The sequence below is a fragment of the Mauremys mutica genome, chromosome 6, assembly GCF_020497125.1.
Source record: "Mauremys mutica isolate MM-2020 ecotype Southern chromosome 6, ASM2049712v1, whole genome shotgun sequence".
Lineage (NCBI taxonomy): Eukaryota > Metazoa > Chordata > Testudines > Geoemydidae > Mauremys > Mauremys mutica.
The window spans coordinates 12871883-12894580 of record NC_059077.1 but is presented as its reverse complement, the minus strand read 5'-3'; the positions used below and the strand labels follow the sequence as shown (position 1 = coordinate 12894580).

The window sequence follows — 22698 nt, the reverse complement described above, 5'->3', positions numbered from 1 at the left end:
TGAGCCAGATTTATGTGGCTTGTCACCTAGTCAGTTTTACTCCACAGGTTGTGTATAACAACCTATTTTTAATCTTTGCTATGGGCATTGTGTAGCTAGCGTTGCAAAGTCAAAGAGCAGCCTCCTTACCCATAGCAGCTTCATCGTCAGGTGGCCCCTCATACAGAAGCTCACAACGATATTTCTGTGCCGTTACAGGAGAAGGAAGGTGCATGGTGATCATCTGAAGCAAGGCATCTCCAGCAGGCAGCCAGTGGCGCATCACAGCCTGAGAAACACAAATGTTGCATCCTCACTGAAACTAGATTTGAGATGATAAACGTAACAACTGACCTCAGAAATAACGAATGCCCTTCTACACACTATTCAAAAACAGAGTTGGGGCAAAAACCAGGATAACTAAGCAAAGCTCTCCTGGGACCATTTAAAAGCTCAAAAGACTTTAATCTAACTAAGCAGTTATTCCACTCATTGCCTGTTTGTTTTTTTCTTTTTTAATGAAAACCTTCGCACTTGAATTAATCAAATGGAGCGTTCTGAAAACTCAGTTTTTTCCAAGCTGGTGCACTATATTTCAGGAGGAAGCTATGCTATGGGCCACATTAAACTCTGAAGCTGTGAATGGAAGCAGCAGTTTTAATGTTTATTGACAAACCATTAGTATAACTGTAAATTTTCTATGTATAGTTTTGCCATCAAATTTAACTAATCAGTTGTGGAAAACTGTGCTCTACAGTAGTAATTGCAGTTCTTTCTGACGGCTGGCTCTGCACATCCACACCACCCACCTGCCTTTCCCTCTTCCATGGAGTCTTATACCCTTAAAGACCTGGGGTTTAGCAGAAGAACTGAGATAAAGCTTCTTACAGCCTCTGCTCTGAACACTGAGTGCTGCAAAGTGGTACCTGTGAGTTCCCAATAGTCACTGCTTTTCTAGACATTTCCCAAAGCTCATCCCATATGTGGGAACATGCAGACGCAACTTTCACAAAGTTATAGTTCTCAAGGCAACCGATGCAAAATACATATATATGTGTGTTGCATTAGCAGTTTTCTTCAGTTATTTATTTATTGCTTATCTGAATGTGAATCTAAGTTCTCTCCCTCTTAACCAATATGCCTTTGTTTGGTTGTGCAGTATCAGACTCAAGTCCTGTTCTCCTATCTCAAGGGCTCACACTTCCAAATAATTTATTGTCAACTGTGGCACTCTAGATACACAAGGTTTTCTTTGTTTGGCCCCCTATGACTAGTTGATAAACGTTGAGATTTGCAACTGACAAATAAGGTAGGTCCTTCTAAGACTCATAAAGTATTCTAGAAGGCTGTGCTCTGTAGCAAAAATAGAAGTGGACCAGCGGCAAATGTTGCAAAATCTTTTTTAAATACCTTCAGAAGTGGTTTGCCTTCTTTGTCTCGATCTTCACCATCTAGCTTGATGTTAAGTTTCTCTATCAGCTTGGCTGTCTCTTCCTTGTTAAAGTTCATAATAGCATCAAAGATCTACAGAGAAACGTTTGGTAAAAGAAGATTTACCATTATGCATCTTAAATCTGTTCCAACATATTGCTGTAAGTAGTGGATCTGTAACACGCAGATTGAAAATGTCCTCACACTGTCTCCAAATTTAGGTTTTTATTTAATAATTCATGATTTCCTGCAAAGATCTGAACGATGATAGTTACACCAAACTTATTTTCTAAACCTCCCAATGAAAGATCATCATTTAGAGCAAAACCTTTGATTTGGATAACACCAAAATAATTTCTTTTGTATATTGGAACAAATTGACTGCACTAACGATTTTTCTTTTTTTAATGGAGAACGACAAGACCTGTACCACATTCCATTCCTCTTTCAGACTTTGTGTTGCCTTCTTTCTCCTTAGTGCCGTTGTATGTAGTTTACCGTCCTAGATCATAAGTTCCTGAAGGCAGGGACTGCACACACTGTGTGCGATATACAGATAACCAGCTTTTGGAGCCCACATTTGGTGAGTGAGCCTCTGTCTTTTTCTAGGCTGACTCCTACACTTATACCGCTGGATGAAAATGCCAGAAGTTGGGACAGCTACAGATTAACTTTTTGTTTTACCTTAAAGATGGGATCCAGAACGAGCTGGCAGAATGTCCGTGGCAGTTTTCTTCCATCTGGGCTGGTGGCTGATTTGCTGAATTTTCCGGTTGCTGGATCAAAATATCTAAATAAAATGTTTAAGGCAGAGGCGAATTAAGATGTATTTGGGCCCTGGGCACAAAGAACATTTGGGCCTCCCACACTCCGGGGGCCTACGGGCACCAGAACTGGGTTGGCTAGGGTGGCGATGGCCCACCCACTTTTTAACATGGGGGTAGTAGCCTCGGGCAGCGCGCCCCAGGGAGCAGGGACATGGGCTGGAGGCTGCTCTCAGGCACTCCAGCCCCTGCCCAGGGCACGTGGAAGGTCTGGGGCTCCCCACAGCGGCCCAGGCTCCCTTGGTGGCCAGCTCCAGCTTCCGGCCTGGCCAATAGGTGGGGCCCCTGGGGGAAGAGGAGGAACAGGGGTGGAGCTACCGTTCCAGCACCAGTGGGCCCCCTCAGACACACTTTTACACAGGTGTGGTTAGCTGTTCAGCTGCATGTGTGTGTTCTCCCTGTGTGCTGCCCCAGCTCTGTGCAGACAGCCAGCACAGCAGACCTTGAGCGAATCGCTCAATGACCACAAGATCCGTTAAGGTACGAAGGCACCAGGCCAGGTTTACTGTCAACAAAGCACAGTAATAACACCTGGCAAACTCGACGAGAATACTAAGACATATACGCCCGTGACAATGGACACAGCTCAGTGAATAACGGGACTTTCCATTCCCTCCTTGGCTGGACAAAAGTACTCCCTCTGAGATATATCTTTATACCCTAATACAAACAAGTTAGTACTGCCTCTGACATAGTTAGTTACTGCCCCCTGACGTGGCTATTTATTACCCATCACCTTGTACGTGTTGGCTCAATTAAAACATCTCTGTTACATACTGTCATCCTAACCTTATCTTTAAGAAGGGGTCAGTGTGTTCCCTGTTATCCTTGGGGAATGTTTTTATACCTTAATACTGAGATGTTCTGGTACCACTTAATATTGGAATATGTTTGCATAAGTACTCTGTGCTTAGCACTTCTTAGGAATGTGTATTTCTGCATCATTAGCCCTGTTCTTGCCAAATTTTGTAAGCAGGTCTTGCCTCATACCAGGCCTCTAATACAAGGGCTTATGTCTCAGGCTCTCTTCCTACTACAACAGGTTCCAGTGCCACTCTGGGGGGCCCCAAATTGGCCAGGGCCCCTGGGCACAGGCCCCATGGGTCCATGCATTAATCCGCCACTGGTTTAAGGTGCTTTACTCATCCAGTTTGAACTTTAGAGCAAAAGTATTTAAAGAGATGATAATCATCCATGGTTTGAAAAGTTTTCCAGATTTCTACTGATCAATCACTTTCTGAGAACAAGACTGTGCTTCAGTGTGGAACACCTTGAATTATGTACAGGGCACTAAAATAGTAGGAAAAGGAGAGATTCCTACTTGGAACATTTCAGAACTGTTCCAGTCATAGGGAGAAGAGTTAGTTGCTTTGGATAAAAGAAGTGCAGGGAGCAAGTGTTTTTGTTTTGTAAGAGATACCCATGCACTGGGATTAGATTTCTGTTTTCAATCACCAAAATTGGTCTAGTGGCTTGAGCAAAGAATTGGGTGCCAGGAATTCCTGATTTCTAATCTCAGGTCTACCTAAAATACCTTTCGTTATCTTGGATAAATCACTTCAACTGTATGCAAAATATCCCCATAAACTTGCTTATCTCATGAATAGGGCCCTACCAAATTCACGGTCCATTTTGGTCAATTTCACGGTCATACGATTTTAAAAATTGTAAATTTCATGATTTCAGCTATTTAAATCTGAAATGTCAGGGTGTGTAATTGTAGGGATCCTGACCCAAAAGGGAGTTGTGGGGGGGGTTGCAGTACTGATACTCTTACTTCTGTGCTACTATTGGTGGCGGTGCTGCCTTTAGAGCTGGGCAGCTGGAGAGCGGCGGCTGCTGGCCAGGAGCCCAGTTCTTAAGGCAGAGCTGCCACCAGCAGCAGAGCAGAAGTAAGGATGGCCTGGTATGGTATTACCACCCTTATTTCTGCGCTGCTGTGTACAGAGCTGGACCGTCAGTCAGCAGCCACAGCTCTCCAGCTGCCCAGCTCTGAAGGCAGTGCAGACGTAAGGGTGGCAATACTGCGCCCCACTAAAATACACTTGCCACCCTGCTGCAACTCCCTTTTGGGTCAAGACCCCCAATTTGAGAAACCCTGGTCTCCCCTATGAAATCTGTATAGTGTAGGGTAAAAACACAAAAGACCAGATTTCACAGCGGGAGACCAGATTTCATGGCCCATGATGTGTTTTCCATGGCTGCGAATTTGGTATAGCCCTAGTCACGGAGTGATATTAGATTTTATTTAACATCTGTAAAGCACTTCCATAGTGCCTTTCACCTGAAAATTTCTTTCTAAGCATTAATACATCTTCTAATAATTAGCCTGTAACTTCCAAACAATGCAGTTATAATTCATTTGTGCATAATTATTCCTCCTGCTATAAGGCATGATCCAAATGTAACCCCTAACTTGCTGCACATTCATTTTATCCACACGTTGTAATAAAAGCAAACTCCATCCTCAAGTTCTGGCAATAATCCAGTTCCTCTCTCTCTCTCTCTCCCCTCCCCCCCCAATGGTTTATGCCATCAGAATCCCCCTCTGGAATATATTTGTATCACATACGTGTAGTATTCCTAATAGTTTTATATATACACACACATGCACACAGACATATTGTTGAGCCATACATGTTAACTATGTCTAGTTCTTCAGGCTGCTCATTAACATTCATTTTTTGTAAAAGCATAAGCTACTTCTCCTCAAACTGTCTGCATTAAATATGTATAATATGGGGTGCCTTGCCCAGGGGCAGGAGAGCCTGGGGCTAAACCAGCCCTGATTACAAGATGAGCCCCACCTGAGAGAAATCAGGGGACTCCTATATAAAGTGCAGCAGGCAACTGCAGGGGATGGTGGATGAGAGAGCAACTGAGACTGCTAGAGGCAGGAAGCCTGATACTAAGCTGAGGAAGTTTAGGAGAAAGCTTTCAAGGCAAGGAGAGATCCTGCCCAAGAAGCAGGGGACAGATAGCAAAGGCCTACCTGGAATGGCCTGCAGAGAAGGACAGACTCCAGGCAGGAGGTAATGGGAAGCAGACAGACCCTCAGGAAGGATGGGGCTGTGTCTAGCTGAAATTGGGATGAAGATGGTGAGAGTCTGTGTTCTGTTTTCAAATACACTGTGGTATTTTTGACTACAGAGAGAGAGACTGAACTGGAGTTGGGCCTGGAAAGCCAGTGAGTACCCTGTGAACTAAATAAATGGGACCCCTTGTGGGGACTGGTTGAACTACTCTTGAACTATAAGTAGGGTTCTACTTAAATCATGGAGTAATCACACATTTTTTTTGCAAGTTGGTCATGGCATAAATAGCAAATTTCATGAATGTGTTCATACCATGCTACCCTTACTTCTGGGCTGCTGCTGGTGGCAGTGCTGCCTTCAGAGCTGGGCACCCAGCCAGCAGCTGCTGCTCTCCGGCCACCCAGCTCTGAAGACAGTACAGAGTAAGGGTGGCAATACCGCAACCCCCTGACAATAAGCTTGTGACCCCCTCTTGGTCAGGACTCCCAGTTTGAGAAACGATATGTACTTTTGTATACTTTTACAGTATAGGGTGAAAGTACCCAAAAGACCAGATTTCACGGTTCGTGACACATTTTTCATGGCAGTGAATTTGGTAGGGCCCTAATTATGAGTTCTTAAAGAGTCCTAAAGAGGGAGGGAAAACCAAGCCACTGTGCTAAATATATACACTTCATTAAGATATTCCTGAACAGCCTATTGCTGTGGTATCTAAGCATGTGCCTATGTATACATGTGTATTTCATCACTCACTTGTCTCCCCAAAGCTTTTTCATCATATCTTCTACTTTCTTTGAATATTCGGCTGGAGGGAGTGATGCTTTTTCACCTTTGGCAGCAAATTTGGCCACATACATCTCAGCAAACTGCTTCAAAGTAAATGCCCAGCCATGTAAACCAGAGCCAAACCCAACAGTACCAATAAGGGGATCAATCTAAAAACAGAATGATAGTTAATGCGTGTGACAAGACACTTTGCTTTCACAGGGATGTAGCATGTGACTGAGACTCCCAAAATATTCTGCAGTCTTGACAAGACTGGTCTTGTTGGATCTTACTTTGAAGCAAGAGTTCTATTTTGTCCCATTTTGCTAATCCAATTACACCCAAAGAGTTCTGATTATATTTTACAAAGATATCTACAGCAAACGTTTATTTAAAGCCTTCCAAATATTTCCATGAATTTCTGTAAATTTTTGGTATTTAATTACCTCTGGAAGTTGAAACCTAGGTGCCTAAAGTTAGGCAAAGTGGTCTGATTTTTAGTGGCTGGGTATCTGCAGCTCCATTGAACCCCAGTGTGTCTCGGATACAATCCTAGCTAATAAGCCCTTGTTCTAACTACCAGCCCATGACGTTGTAGGTTGCGACAGAGGCCATCTGGTAGTTCAGTACTCTTTGCAGCAGCTCTTGTCAGGCCTGACATACTTACTACACCTAAACACACTGTTATCATAATCTGTATCTAAAAGATATTGTGTAAGATATCAGTGCAAAACTAATAACTCACTGATCATTAACATTCTTGCATGGTATAGGTACCGGGTGCATAGAAAGTTATGAATATATGCTAGAGTTATGTGCTTGGCAAGCAATGCATAAGCCTAGTCTGCCCTAATGGACCAGTGTATTTGTTCGTCTGACCAGCCTGGCCATCAGACAGAGCCAATGAAGGTATTTATTCAAAAGGTAAACAAAACCATCAAGCTAACAAGGGGAAGAGGTAATGACTCAATTATCACCAGTTGGGGAGGAATCAGCATGAAATCTTCACCAGACAACATGGCATCTCTTCCTAAAAGGATCTTTATCTGAGAATACATTTCAATGGTTTACTGGACTATAGAGACAGGAAGTCTGAATCCCAAATGATAGGTAATTTAATCAACTGACTATATACAATATTGCTGTATTATAATAAGTGATCAAGAAAGGTCTCTTATTAATCACCAGGGTGTCATTAACTTTCATATCATTGTGAAATGTAAGTATTAACACTACATGGAAGAGTTATGAATACTCATTATGGTTTAAACAGGTTTTCTCCCAGACAGGAGGGAAGGCAGCTATCTACCTGTCACTGCTGAAATTAAGCAAGGTGTGACCAAATATAATGAAAGCCCCATTTACATACTCCACAGTTAGGGAAGAACAACATGAGGTTATCCTGAGTTTGAGGACAAAACAGTGAATTGGGGAAGCTATAAGGGGAGAAGAAGATGTCATCTTGGCTTCCATCACTGGACAGATACAAAGGGACAGAGCTCTTGCAAGCTCAGAAAAATGGATCCTTCAACCAAGGGGGTTGAAGACTCTGGGAACTGCATATAGGTGAGAAACCTGCTTAGGCAAAGACCCTTTACTGAGAAAGACAAGGGGAACTAGCACCTTGTACTTCTGTGGAAGGTCTTGACTGAAAGTCAGCTGTGGCTGGAAAGGAAAAAAAGGTAAGTTCTACCTGGAACTAAGGTTGTAGCTTGTTGAATTAAGTCTTAGCCACTAGAAAGCATATTTTACTTTTCTTTGCTTGTAACCATTTTGACTTTATCCCTTATATTTGAACTCAACACCTCCTTTTTAATTAAATAAACTTGTTTTACCTCAGGGTTTCTCAAACAGGGGTCGCCGCTTCTGTAGGCCGCGGATCGCTGCTCCGGGCCAATGAGAGCTGCTGGAAACGGCGCGGGCCGACGGACGTACTAGCCTCTGCTTCCAGCAACTCCCATTGGCCCGGAGCAGCAATCCGTGGCCAGTGGGAGACGCAATCGGCTTGACCTGCGGACAGGGCAGGTAACCACACCGGCCCGGCTCACCAGGGTCTTTCCCTACAGAAGCGGCGACCCCTGTTTGAGAAACCCTGTTTTACCTTTTAGTCTAAAATCTAAATCAACCCCATAGTGTATTTGACTTGAAGTGATTATTAACTCCAGTTACAGCAACAAGCTCCTATGCTTTTGACTCTTTAGAGGAGCAATGGACCTTATTATGCCTCCAAATATTCCAGGAGAGGGCTGGACATCTCAGCACACACACTTTTGGGGAAATGAGGGCCTGAGGGTATGTTGGGGTCACCCTGCAAGTAGTAACCAAGGCTGGTGGAGACCACGGTGGGGCTGTTGTGTTGTAGGCAGGCTGCTGGGGGCAGAGTACTGAACAGGGGCTGCAGAGCACACAAATATTCAGGGAACAGCATGTTTGCTGGCTGTTGGTGTGCACACTGTGAACTGTAGCAGCAGAGCATTTAAGGCACTTACGGTTACAGGGCAGAAGAAGACACAACCTCTCATTGGTCTAAACCCCAAAATGTGACATAGGTATTGTCAGATTTATCAGTTAGCTGCAAGACAAGTTAGTTCTTTGAGATTACAATTTTCAAGTTGGCTGCTTCTAAAATTAAATATGGATTTAGGAGCTAAACTTTAGGAATCCAGGCTTGAAATGTGTGGCTATAAAGAACTAGCTTGTCTCACAGCTAATGTATTAAATTGATTACACAATACTTACTACAGCATGATCTAGTGGTTAGAACACAGGACTAATAGTCAGGATTAGATTTTAAGCTCTTTCATATTGACTGTAATCTTGGGCAAGTTGCATCATTTCTCCATGACTTGCTATTCCGAACTGCAAAATGGGAATAATACTCATACATCTATGTCAAGCACCAGATAGAACAGCTTTCATTCTAGGCTATGTATAATATATTATTACTGTCAATGGTTTTAGCTCCAAATAGCCTAATTAGGTAGATCAGAGGACAGCAAATCCAGTCTGTGTGCCATAAAAAATGTTATAAACTTCTAATACCAGCTGGCATCTGATGATTTTGAAGGGCTTCACATATAATTGTTAAAGGCGCCTCACAGGATCCCTGTGAGGTAGTGAAATATTGTTATCCTAGGATGGGGAAACAGAAGCACAGCAAAGGACTTGCACAGTATCATCAATGAGTTAAATAGCAAAATCAACAAAATAATCCAAATCTCCTAACTCCTGGTCCTTGGTGTGAACCTCAAGGCTATGCCTATGTCTTCACCTTATTCTTCTCTCAAAGGCAGAAGAAATCCTGACCCTGAAATGCTTTAAAATTCACAATATTTTAATATCACAACATGCATATAGGAGTATCTACATTTCTCTCCTTTTCTTCAAGCTGTCTTCCCTCCTGTTGCTCCATCTATTCCCCGCTATCTCTCTGACACCCTCCTGCTACCTTTTCTCCCCCTTCAGCTTCTGATTTCTAGTTGCTTCCTTTCTCAACTGGTTGCCCTCTCTCATACATTTCCTGCTCTGAATGAGGATGAAGCAATACAGGCAGCAGGGGGCTGATCGGAGGTATGTTCATGTGCTAGGCCAGAGGATCTTGAGTTCAGGAAACTGCCAGCTTCCACTGTGGAAATATTTTAATTCATTCTCCTATATAAAATCTACAAACACGTTTGCGACGGGATCCTGATAAGGAAGTGTGAACTACCACAGAAGTTTCTGGATACATTAATTCTTGGTATCATTTAAAGCAAAACTTGAGTTTTCTTTACCATAATATTACCCATCGGTCCAGTTTCACCTTCTCCAAAGGTGGAAATGATGACATTGACACTTTCCACAATACGCTGGAAGGTCTGATAAAGTTCCTCTGGTTTTAGCTGTAACTCCAACAGAGCACGATCCATCTTATTCATCATCAGTACTGGCTTGATGCGCTCAGCAACTGCTTGACGCAGAACAGTTTCTGTCTGAACACACACCCCTAAGAGGAAAAAACGTCAATGGTTCAGATTCTTCCGTCTGCTAAGACCACTTTACGCTATATAAACTGGCCAGAGAATCCTAGCACAGAATTCCTTGTGTAGCCTCAGTGCTTCGTGCAATTGGCAGGGACAGGCTGAAGCTATTATTCCAGTCTATAAAATGGGATAGCAATTGTAAAAGGCTAGGAGGAGAAATGGGGAGTCTGAGCAGCAGCCTTGCACTCTGATGCTGGGTTGGAGAATGGATTTCACTTCCCCAGCCACTCTGCCCTTCACCCACAGAGCCTGAATGGTCAGATTCATCCCTCGTAACGTGAACAGGAGAACATGCTAGGGACTAAGACCCACCATCAATTCACTTTCAGTCTAGTTCCAAACTGAAACAACCTTCAAAGCAAGAAGGCCAGTGCATTAAGTCACCCACCAGGTTTTTTTAACTGATGCAGCAAAATCTTTTAATTAAAGCACACTCACCTGAAACACAGTCAACAACTACAAGGGCACCATCAGTGACACGAAGAGCTGCTGTAACTTCGGAGGAGAAATCTACATGTCCAGGGGAGTCGATTAAATTAATAAGAAAACCCGAACCATCTTTGCACTCTTTGACAAAGGCCAAGTCATTGTCCGAGAGTTCATAGTACAGAGAGATTGCCCTACAAGAGAGAACATTTTATTTCAGTAATTTTAAACCTACATTATGTAGTCTCCTGCAGTTCCTCTTTAAAAAACACGATCATCATGATGTACATAAATTAAAGGAAAATGAAAGAGGAACTACTCAACACTATTTTGGGGCTCACTCATAAAATTCTTGGGATCCAACATTTTGCTCTGGCTGTAAGGAATTTCTGTTTTGATTCATGACCAACATAGCAGAATAGATGTCATGCTATAACACTATAGTCATGACCCAAAGCATCTGCTCTACAAATTTATTTTCAACTGGTTAACACTGCTGCACTGCGTCATATGTCACATGTTGAGATGCTATTCTCAATCATCACAAATGGCCAGATACTACTCACTGACCAGAAGTGGCAGAATCTTAAGCCTGGTCTACACTGTGGGGGGGAATCGATCTAAGTTACGCAATTTCAGCTACGTGAATAACGTAGCTGAAGTCAACGTACTTAGATCTACTCACCACAGTGTTTTCACTGCAATGAGTTGACTGCTACCGCTCCCCCGTCGACTCTGCCTGCGCCTCTCACGCCGGTGGAGTACAGGAGTCGACGGGAGAGCGCTCGGGGGTCAATTTATCATGTCTTGACTAGACGCGATAAATCATCCCCCGCCGGATCGATTGCTGCCTGCCGATCTGGCGGGTAGTATCAACATACCCTTACTCTACTGCAAGTAATCCTGTTAAGATCAAAGGAACTACTCAGAGTAAGGTACTACTCATTTTGAGTAAAAGTGTCAGAATCTGGCCCAAAACAAGTAGGAGAGACCACTACCTGCCGTTTATAAGCTGAACCCTGATATCGTCTATTTTACAGAAGTATTTGTTACAAAAATAACTCCAATATACTTAGCACTACCTACAATAAATAAATAAATAGGTATATCTCCATATATTTATTTATCTCATAGAACTGGAAGGGACCCTGAAAGGTCATCGAGTCCAGACCCCTGCCTTCACTAGCAGGACCAAGTACTGATTTTGCCCCAGATCCCTGGGTGACCCCCTCAAGGATTGAACTTACAACCCTGGGTTTAGCAGGCCAATGCTCAAACCACTGAGCTATCCCTCTAAAATAATTTTTAAATGTTCATATTAGATTCTTAAAACTAAAAGCCATCACATTATTTCAATTTAAATTCTAAGTGCATGAGTGAAGAAAAATGGCAAAAATTTAATACTTAAAAAGAATGAAATGTCAATTAGTGGATTTCATTTTAAATGTGTGCTGTTTCAAGTAACAAATAGAAAATATTATATTAGAAGGGTGCACCCATAAGACTCCACTTGATGATTTAGCACTTTAAAAATAAAGATCATCACATCTATATGGAGGATATAATATATATTCTCAATTCAAGAAGCATAGCTGCAGGACATATTGGCTCAAAAGAAACAAGTGGAACAGCAAATAATTAACAAAGAAGATATCCCCATCTATCCTGTAAATTAAAGGTCCTGGCATTGATGTAGCAATGCTTTGATAGTTGAATTAATAAAATTAATATAGCACTAACATCTGTATCTTCTGTAGGTAAGGAATTCTGAAAATAATCGCTACTATGCTTTAAGTAAAGTATGGTGATACAGTCATCAGACGGCATGGTCTATTAACATTAATTCTATTAACAATAACATTGATCCCTGTATGAATATTCTCATAAAAATCTGAGTGTGTGGGGGGTTATGACGAGGCAGGTTTACAGTGCTGCATTACAAGATTCAGACAAAGGTTAAAAATAACTTTATGGTACTTACGTAGACTTGATTGTGATACATCTTTCTTGTTCATCTTTCCGCGTGTCTGTGAATCGTGTTTCACCAGCTTTGGCTGAAGCAATGATACCTGCTTTCGATACCAAAGAGTCTGTCAGTGTTGATTTGCCATGATCAACATGAGCAATCACAGACATGTTCCTGATATTGGACTTTTTGTCCATGATCGCTCGGATCTGGTCTACAGTGAAATTCACCTGAGGGGGGGAAAGAACTAGTGCTATAGATGACTTCTTTAGGATAAAAAGATAGTATTTTATACTTCAATGACATCTGAAGCAAATTACTTACACATTTCCCCTCATGAAAATTGCTTATTTTGTATTATTGTTAATTGTGACATTTTAAATCATCATCATTAGGCTTCAGAGTTCAAATACAAGAGAGCTGAATGGAGTAGTTCCTAACTCTCTGAGCTATTGTTACAGACATCACTTCATTGAGAGATACTCAGTTCACATTTTGCAGATAAAACAACGAGGAGTCCTTGTGGCACCTTAGAGACTAACAAATTTATTTGGGCATAAGCTTTCGTGGGCTAAAACCCGCTTCATCAGATGCATGAAGTGAAAAATACAGTAAGCAGTATATATATTACAGCACATGAAAAGATGGGAGTTCCCTTACCAAGTGGGGGAATTTTGCAGATAGTTTTTGTAACTATGAAGTCTAGAAATTTTATTTTAAAAATTACTTCGGTTTCACAGCACAAATTGGCAACTTCTAAAAAAAAAAAATGTATTAACTTGCTGAGGCAGCATAAGCTGGCCCAATGTGACCCCATCCTGTTTCCCACAAGTCAGGAGATAGAGAGCTTAGGTGGAACACGTGTGGCTATAGTTAACTAACAAAACAAGAGTATTATGAGATGTACTCTTACTAATTAAACCCTTTCCTTCTGTATTTGTAGATACCCTTACTCGCATGTCATAGGAATCTAGGCCAGGCCTACACTACGCCATTTTATTAATTTATGTAAATATTGTATCTTTATTTCCTTTAACTTTATCATTGATTTTCTTAAAAACACACCTGGTTTGCTGCTCTCCCCATGCCAATACAATGCTAATATAAGTAGAAAGTTATTTCTACACCTACACATGCAAACAATGTACTGTATATTCCCATTTATCCAAAGGGCCTGGGGGACATCCAAAACTTTTGGCTAACTGGGCATTCAGATAAGCAGAAGTTCTAGTGACTAACGTGGGCATGCACCTGGATTCAGATAACCAGGATTTCCAGACAAAGGGAATTTGGACACCTACCATTATACTATATTTGTTTTGATTATTTATTTTTTGAAATAAGGGTCAGAGTCACATTACCTGTTTAGGCCACGTCTACGCTACTTAACTTACAGCAGCACAGCTCTCCTGTCAACATAATAAAACCACCTAAACAAGAGGCAGTAGCTATGTTGGCAGGAGAAGCTCTGTGCACACAAGTGCTTATGCTGGCGAAACTGATGTTGCTTAGGGGGGAGTTTTTTTCACACCCCTGAATGACATAAGTTTTGCCAACATAAATGGTAGTGTAGACATGGCCTTAAATTTTCTGTATTCTTTGCTTTTAACACAGTTGCTTTCCATGCAGCTGTTTAGTTTTTCAATATTAGTTGTCAGTGTGAATAAAAGTATTACAGTTCACACACTTCTTTCGCAGGACTGGATGTTCTCTAAAAGGTGTTAAAGCTGCTCCTATCATTTGAGTTACACTGATATCAGTGAGAAGATTTGTACATTGCAGATTTGAAATGCCATGTATTTCCAACATCACTATTTATATTACAGTAGCAGCCGAAGGCCCAACCAGGAAGGGGAGGCAGGGGGCTTTGTATTAAGTGTTGTAAAAACATATAGGAAGATACAGTCCCTATCCCACAGAGGTCTGAAAAGACAACAAACAGATGAAAGAGAAGCTCTTCAGGGCAGGGACTGTCTTTGTTATATATTTGTACAATGCTAAGCACAACTGAGCCCCAGTCCCTTACTGGGGCCTCAGATGCTACTGCAATGCAAATAATAATAATTAATAGCGGCACAGGAAAGGCATACAAGCAAAGTGACCCAGTTAATCCCATGCACGTGGAATGTCAGTTCTAAGGGTTTGTCTGCTTTTTCATTTTTAATGTATTATTTATATTACTATTGCTTTTAGGGGAGTGGTTGAAGGGGTAAAGAAGGGGGTACATAAATAGTAGAGGGAAACAGGAGAGTGGTAGAGGGGAAAGGAGATAAACACAACAGCAGAAGAGTGAAGTTAGGCAGGGTCAGGGCGGGATGAACCAATGAAAGTCGGGGAAAAATTCCAGGGGAGTTGCTAGTGTAGTTCCACTGAAGTCACTGAGTGGAGAAGCCGGCTCCCAGACCTCAAGATTCAGAGTTGAATATTGGTGTCAGAAGACCTGGGAGGCTCCTCCTGGCTTCTGTTTCCTACGGGGAGGAAGAGACAGGACCGTCCCTAGCCATTTGGGTGCCCTACGCAGCCCCAGGCCTCCCCCACCCCAGGTTCTGGGAGGCAGGAGCTGTGGGGAGCCACTTTTGGGGGCCCCACAGGCCCAGAGTGGCCCGGGGGATTGGCGGGGAGCCGGGAGCAGCCCATTCTGCTTCCCTCACCCAGGCCTCAGCTGTGTAGTTCAAGGGAGGGGGATTGGGGGAAGGGATGCCCCACCCACCAGCAGTGGCGGGAAGTGAAGCAGCCTAGTCCCACCCTGCTCTACTCCGCCAGCTCCCAGCCGCAGCACTCTGCTTCCCGCCGCCAGTGAGTGCAGGGGGGCGATCCTTTCCCCAACCCGAGCGACATGGCTGGGGTCAGGGCAAGGGAAGCGGAGTGGGTTGGGGCTGCGTCTCTCCGCTTCCTGCCGCTGGTGAGTGTGGGGGGGGGGGCGATCCTTTCCCTGCACTCACCGGCGGCGGGAAGCAGAGTGCAGCAGCTGGGAGCTGGCGGAGTAGAGCAGGCTGGGGCCAGGTTGCTCCACTTCCCACCGCTGCCGGTGAGCGCGGGGTCGTTGGGGCAAGAGGTGGAATGGGGGCAGGCTGGGGGCGGAGCAGGGGGGAAGGGTAAGAGGCAAGGCAGAGGGAGTTGTCCGGGGCCACACACATCCCTAGGGACAGCCATGCCCCTTGCATGGGGGGCCGGCCGAGGGATAGGGCTGGTTGCTGGGGCTGCCGCCTATGTAGCACGCAGCTGCCTAGGGCACCATGAAATTTGGGGCAATTTGGTGCCCCAGGTTTCATGGTGCCCTACGCAGCTGCGTATGCCTACGGACGGCCCTGGTAGGAGAGGCCACTGATCTAATAACCAGGGCAGATCCCTCTGTTTCAAGTGCGCGTGTCCGTAGAAGATGTGGAACGTAAGAGAAGCGGAAAGCCCTGACTTAAACTCGGTGGCCTTGGCTGTGGTTGGTGCTATTTTAGGAAAGGAGCCCCAAGGATCTGGAGATTTCCATAGTTTGTCCATTACGAGCTTTCTCAGTACTGCTCAATATGTGGCGAGAGTAAGAGGGAGGCTGCTGGGCCTGCTTCCCTGGGCAGGCCTCTCTGAGTCCTTCTAAAACATGCAGTGAAGACTAGCTTCTCCTACACATAAACATAATAATGTATTCTTCGGCTTATCATTGCAATCTGTGATAGTAATGCATTTATGATAATATAATCACAACCGATTACCTTCTCATTTTCTTAAAATTGGCCTAGGAAGGATTTTAGAAAACAAAGAAATTAAAATTGTGCCTTTTTTGCTTACAATGTATAAAGGTAGCCTGCAGCAGGGTTACACTGGCAAAATCAACAAACTTGGAGTGAATCTGGCCCTAAACTTCAGCTATATAAGTCAAACCAACAAAGTAAGATATACAGGACAGGAAGAGGGACTTGTAAATCAGCAGCATAAAGTAGAAATTACAAAAGCAAATGAGAATACTCAGGAATAAAGTCTAGAGAGAGAAGAGAAAGGAGCAGAAGACAGAACCACTCTGTAGGGTTCCCATAGAGAGCTTTTGCAGGACAATCTACATCAGGGGTCTCAAAGTCCCAGCCCGCGCGGGCCATCTGCAGCCCGAGAACCTCCACACTGCGGCCCACAGAAACTTTTTATAAAAGTTCTTTCATCCAGCCCTCATGGCTGCCGGCCAAAAGAGGAGTGGGAGGGGAGTGGGCAAGAGAGATTCACATGCCCCTCCCCCAAACATTGCTCCATCCTGCTGCTCCTGGGACCCTCCCAGAGGTTGCACTCAGCAACGTGTCATTCACCTCGGGCAGCTCGGCTCCCTGCAAGTGGTTCCCTATTCCTGCTGTTGCCAGCAGAGCCACGGAGGAGAGACCCATAGAGCCAGGCTGCCAGCTGTCTGCTGCAGGTGCCGCCCCCGCAGCTCCCATTGGCTGGGGGGAGAGGGACAGAGATACAGTAACTCCTCATTTAATGTTGTAGTTATGTTTCTGAAAAATGCGACTTTAAGCGAAACGATGTTAAGTGAATCCAATTTCCTCGTAAGAATTAATGTAAATGAGGAGGTTAGGTTCCAGGGAAATTTTTTTCACCAGACAAAAGACTGTATTATATATACACACACACACACACACACACACACACACACACAGTATACATTTTAAACAAACAATTTAATACTGGTACACAGTGAGATGATTGTGAACCTTGGTTGAGGTGGAGGAGTCAGAGGGTGGGATATTTCCCTTACTGCTAAATGATGAACTAGCAATTGGCTGAGCCCTCAAGGGTTAACTCTCTCACTCTGCAAGGCAGCAGGAATGGAGGGAGTATGTGTGTGAGGGAGATATGCACATTCCCCCTTTAAGTACACTGCCTTGTTAATTAGATCAGCTTGCTGAAGCTGTGGCTACACTCAAAACTTCAAAGCGCTCCTGCAGTAGCGCTTTGAAGTGCGAGTGTGGTTGTAGCGCCAGCGCTGGGAGAGAGCTCTCCCAGCACTGCAGGTACTCCACCTCCCTGTGGGGATTAATTTACAGCACTGGGAGCCGCGCTCCCAGCACTGGGGCACTGTTTACACTGGCGCTTTACAGCCCTGTAACTTGCTGCGCTCAGGGGGGTGTTTTTTCACACCCCTTGAGCGAGAAAGTTGCAGCGCTGTAAAGTGCCAGTGTAGCCATAGCCTGAGACTGCAGCTGCTGCAAGCTCCCTCCGTCCTGAGCCCTGGTGTGTCCCCCTGCTCTATGGAAGATGGGGTAAGCGGGGTGCAGGAGTAGCAGGGAGGGGGACACCCTGACAGCCCCCCTCTTCCTTCCCTCCCCCTCTCCCCGCACAGCAAGCAGGAGTCTCGGGGAGCAGCTCCAAGGCAGAGGGAAGGAACAGTACAAGGCAGTGGGGGGAGGGACAGCTGCAATTGGTAGCCTGCTGGGCAGCTGTTGCACAAGGAACTTTGGGGAGCGGGGAGCTGATAGGGGGGCTGCCGGTCCACCTTGGTTCCAAGCCCCCACCAGCTAGCTGCAATGGGCTGCTCTTTCTGCAAGCAGTAGACAAAGCAGGTGGCTGCCAAACGATGATAGACGGGAGCATTGCACAACTTTAAACGAGCATGTTCCCTAATTGATCAGCAACATAACAACGAAACAACGTTAACCGGGACAACTTTAAGTGAGGAGTTACTGTACCATCACTAGTCGCCGGGCAGAGTCAGCCATGGAGGCAGTGTTTCTAATCGCTGGACAGTCAGCCAGAGTGGCATGAGGCCAAGGGAGTGAGGGAAAAGGGTGGGAAACGGGCTGGGAGGTGGCAGGAATACCATCTTCAGTGATATTATTGGCCCGCTGGGAGGATTTGAGGACTGGCACTGGCCCTAAGGTAAATTGAGCTTGAGACCCCGATCTACATAATGATTTGCAGACAATTTAAACTATGGCATGTCTAGATGGTTTAGGAGACAAACATTCCTTTCCACTATCTCCAGAGGATCAAAGAATTCTGTAACTAAATGTTTATTTCCAAATATGCCCATCTGTTATAATTACAGCTTTAAAAAGAGACTTAACATACAACTACAAACACCCTGTATTAGCTTCTATAAATGTTCTGGATATGAGAGAGGCAGAGGCACCAACTTCTCCAGTTCCCCGGGGGTGCTCGATCCCCACTCTGCCCCAGGCGCCATCCTCACTCCACCCCTTCCCCCATCTCTGACCCGCCCCAACCACTCCCCCTGCCTCTTCCTGCCTCCGCTCCTCCTCCCAGCACCTCCTGCACGCAGCTGAACAGTTGATTGCAGTGGGCAGGAGGTGCTGATCGGCTGGCCTGCCAGTGGGCAGGAGGCTGGAGGGGAAAAGAGGAGGAGCTGATCTGCACCCACTATTGTCAGCACCTATGGGCACAGGAACAATAAATGCAGCTGAAGTGAAAGTACCTTTGATCAAATGACTATCAGTAATAATCTGTTTACTTTGTCGATGTTATTTTCAGAACATAAAAAATTGCAACTTCTTCAAGGCATGCTTATGCAAAATGGATTATAGAAGTCTGAAATATATTAAGTCAACACAGTTACCTTTATTAACCAAGCCTGTAATCTTTCACCAAAAAGCAATATTTTCTATAAAACCATGTTGACTGGCATTAATTATAATACCCTCCTTTAATTCTCTATTGATTTTGTCACAGATCACTCTTTTCATGATATTTTCATGATATTCAGGACTATGGCCAGGCTAACTGGCCCAGAGTTACCCAGGTTATCCTGTTTATCATTTTGAAATATTGGTACAACATTAGGTTTTTATTTCCAGTTGTCTGGAACTTCCTCAGTGTTCCAATATATGTTGAATATCAACATTAATGGTTCAGATGGCATTAATATTGGGGAGCGAAGGGGGAACTGGGGTTGGTAATGTCCATTTAACATTATCTGTTCAACCTTTGACCTGTATACTTGCCTTAAAAAAGAAGAAAAAATCATTACATCATCTTTTAAAATTAATCCTTGTAACAGTTTTAAACTGCCTTTTTTTAGCTAGTTTTGTAATTCATTGTTAAACATGATTGTTTTTGTCCGCATAACAGGTACAATCATGTTTCACAGCACTTTTAACTTGTTTTCTAATACAGTGCATTTTAAGAATATAGACAAGAACTCAGTGAGTTAAGTCTCAGACCTAAAGAGAAAAGAAAATATGGAGATATACTTATCTCCTAGAACTGGAAGGGACCCTGAAAGGTCATTGAGTCCAGCCCCCTGCCTTCACTAGCAGGACCAAGTACTGATTTTGCCCCAGATCCCTAAGTGGCTCCCTCAAGGATTGAACTCACAAACCACTGAGCTACCCCACCCCCCGCTCAGTTTAATGGTTAATGTTAACTTTTGCATCCCATCATTTTTAGCACATACATCTAGCTAATGTGTTTATCCCACAATCCTCCCAAACTGCCTCCCAAAAGCCCCATCTAAAACCTTAATCAACTGTAAAAATCTCTAAAACCACCCCTGACAAATTCTATGTTACAGCAGCGTATTCCCCATACAAAAATTTTTGGCATAAAAAGTGTTAGTCTTTATATTCAATTAATTTAAAGGATTTTGATTTACATTAAAACAAAGCTGCTGCTGAATTTCCAGTATGCTGCAACAGACTGCCGTAGAAAAGAATCCTGCCACAAAACGCAGGTCCAGCTTGCCACAGAGTAGATGGGGCTTAATAGTATGGAGACAGGGCAAGTGGAAAAAGTAATCCAAAAATGTAGAGTATTTTTCTCCCTTCCAGAAGTAAAATACAGCAGCTTTTCAAAAAACACTCAAATTTTACAGCCACAACTGTGAGGAAAACAGAATCACTCCTGGACAATTACATGACATCATCTTGGCAGGAAGATCTGCGGCAGTGCTTCTCACCAGCTCTCAGCAGCACCAGGACAGGGGAGAATAAACCTCCTTCCCCTCATAACAAGCTTCCCCCGCTTCTCTTGGAAGTGTTTAGATTCCCACTGTAAAAGCAGCAAAGAATCCTGTGGCACCTATAGACTAACAGACGTTTTGCAGCATGAGCTGATGCATCCGAAGAAGTGGGTATTCACCCACGAAAGCTCATGCTGCAAAACGTCTGTTAGTCTATAAGGTGCCACAGGATTCTTTGCTGCTTTTACAGATCCAGACTAACACGGCTACCCCTCTGATACTAGATTGCCACTGTAAGGCAGGGAGGAATGACCCACAATCCAGTTTCAAGTCAGGAACAGACAGTGATATAAAGTAAATATTGTACAAACCCCATCTAAACTTATTGCTGATGGAGACACAAGTAAGGGAGGTATAAGTCCGTAAAAGTTGTGCATCTTGTCAAAAACACTCCCCTTCAAAAAGTTGCAGAAATAGAAGGACTAAACTGAGAGATCCTAACAACATTAAAGAAAAGAGCAAAATCGTGATGGCATTTATTTATCACAGAACCAGGCTCCTTACAGATTGATCCCTACAATAAAAATATTCAGCAGTGATGAGATGCATTATTAACAGCTAATGCTATTTAAAGTAACAGGGCTGGCTTGCCAACAAAATAAACAAAAATAAATAAATAAAAAAAACTAAACAACCCAGCAGTGTCTCCAATCTCCCAGGAAAACCCAGATGATCTGACCTGAGGCATAACAGGTCTGAGCGGGTGTAACACGGGATGTGTATTGACACACACAGACTCCCCTTCAGAGATCGTCTGAAGTGGTGCGGTACCTTCTACCTCCCGCACCCGTCCGTGTTCCAGTCTGTCTGCGCCGGTGTAAGGACACAAACAGCTCCCGCTCCCAGTTCCCTCCGGCCATTGTTTAACCCCAGAACCGCATGGGAACTTGGGGCTCAAGGGAGGATGGGCAACATGTACAACGCAAAACGAAGTCCTGGGGGGGGGGTCATGATCTCCAGCCCACCCCCCCTAAAAACAGAGCCGCCTTTCTCCCTGCGGCCTGACTCAGGCGCCTGCCATCTTTACGGGCACAACAGGGATTGTCGGGGGATCAGAAAGGGACCCCGGAAGTGAGGCGGCGCAATGGCACCGTATAAACGGCCCCAAAGCGGAGTCGGGGGCCGCGGGGAGCACTGTGACTCCGGCACGAGCCGCAGGAAGGCTCAGGGCCGCTGTTTGGGAAGGGCCCCGCCCCCCATGGCGCCCACCCCGCCGTGAGGCTCCGGCAGGCCCCGGGGCGGGCTCTCCGGGGGGGGGGGGCTCATCCCGCTCGGGACCCCGGGCCGCGGCGGACTCAGCGGCCCCTGGGCAGCCCCGCCGCGGGGTCAGGGGCCCTGCGGGGAAAATGGCCGCGCCCGGCGCCGGCCGCCCTCTCCTCGCGCCCCGGAGCAGGCGGGGGGCGCTGCCGCGGCGGAGCGGCCCGGCTCGGGGAGGCGCTGCGGGGCCCTTGCGCCCGGGGGCCACTCACCATGGCGGCCGGTGGCTGCGGATTCTGCCCCCGCCCTCAAGCCCGGGCTGCCGCTGTGATTCAGCAGCCTCCGCCCCAGCCCAGACCGAGCCAGGAGGAGCCGGGCCCGGAGCCGGGAGCGTCGGGATGGGACGACACAACCGCGCTAGGGCGCCCGCCTCCCCCGCGGGTCCGGCTGGGGGCTGCTCGGCGCGGGCGGTGAGGGGCCGGAGCGCCCCTGGCTTGAAGTGGTTTCCATCATACATGGGGGTTACTTTGGTTCAGTGGCTTTCAGCCCCCCCCTGTAAACGGTTCCTCTCCCGTGCCAGTTCCCCCCATCCCCTCCCGTGCCAGCTTCCTGCAGTATTCACCTTCCCCCAGTTCCCCCCATCCCCTCCCGTGCCAGCTTCCTGCAGTATTCACCTTCCCCCAGTTCCCCCATCCCCTCCTGTGCCAGCTCCCCCCTGGTACCCAGCTATTCCATCTTCCCCCGCCCCCTCCCATGCCTGTCCCCCTTGGTACCCAGCTATTCCACCTCCCCCTGCCCCCTCCCATGCCAGCTCCCCCCAATATCCAGCTATTCCACCCTCCCCCTGCTCCCTCCCATGCCAGCTCCCCCTGGTACCCAGCTATTCCATCTTCCCCTGTCCTCCCATGCCAGCTCCCCCCGATACCCAGCTATTCCATCTCCCCCTGCTCCCTCCCATGCCAGCTCCCCCTGGTACCCAACTATTCTACCCTCCCCCTGTCCTCCTCCCATGCCAGCTCCCCCCGATACCCAGCTATTCCACCTTCCCCTGCCCCCGTCCCATGCCAGCTCCCCCTGGTACTCAAGTATTCCACCCTCCCCC

At 45.6% G+C, this 22698-nt stretch overlaps 1 protein-coding gene across 2 annotated transcripts in view; it reads right to left on the bottom strand.

Moving 5' to 3' along the window:
* LOC123372627 (elongation factor 2-like) overlaps window positions 1-22018 on the bottom strand; it is a 33266-nt gene extending 11248 nt beyond the window's left edge. The window contains exons 1-8 of one of the 2 annotated variants that reach the window (XM_045020864.1): window positions 21869-22018; window positions 12464-12678; window positions 10495-10676; window positions 9808-10019; window positions 6023-6204; window positions 2095-2200; window positions 1390-1503; window positions 130-268 (exon numbers count right to left, since the gene is read on the bottom strand). In XM_045020864.1, coding sequence (XP_044876799.1) covers window positions 130-268; window positions 1390-1503; window positions 2095-2200; window positions 6023-6204; window positions 9808-10019; window positions 10495-10676; window positions 12464-12678; window positions 21869-21871 — 1153 coding nt within the window. In that variant the 5' untranslated portion in view covers window positions 21872-22018. Of the gene's footprint in view, window positions 1-129; window positions 269-1389; window positions 1504-2094; window positions 2201-6022; window positions 6205-9807; window positions 10020-10494; window positions 10677-12463; window positions 12679-21078; window positions 21103-21868 lie in introns of those variants that run through there. The other variant, XM_045020863.1, reaches the window with a different exon arrangement.
* Window positions 22019-22698: the final 680 nt, after the last annotated feature.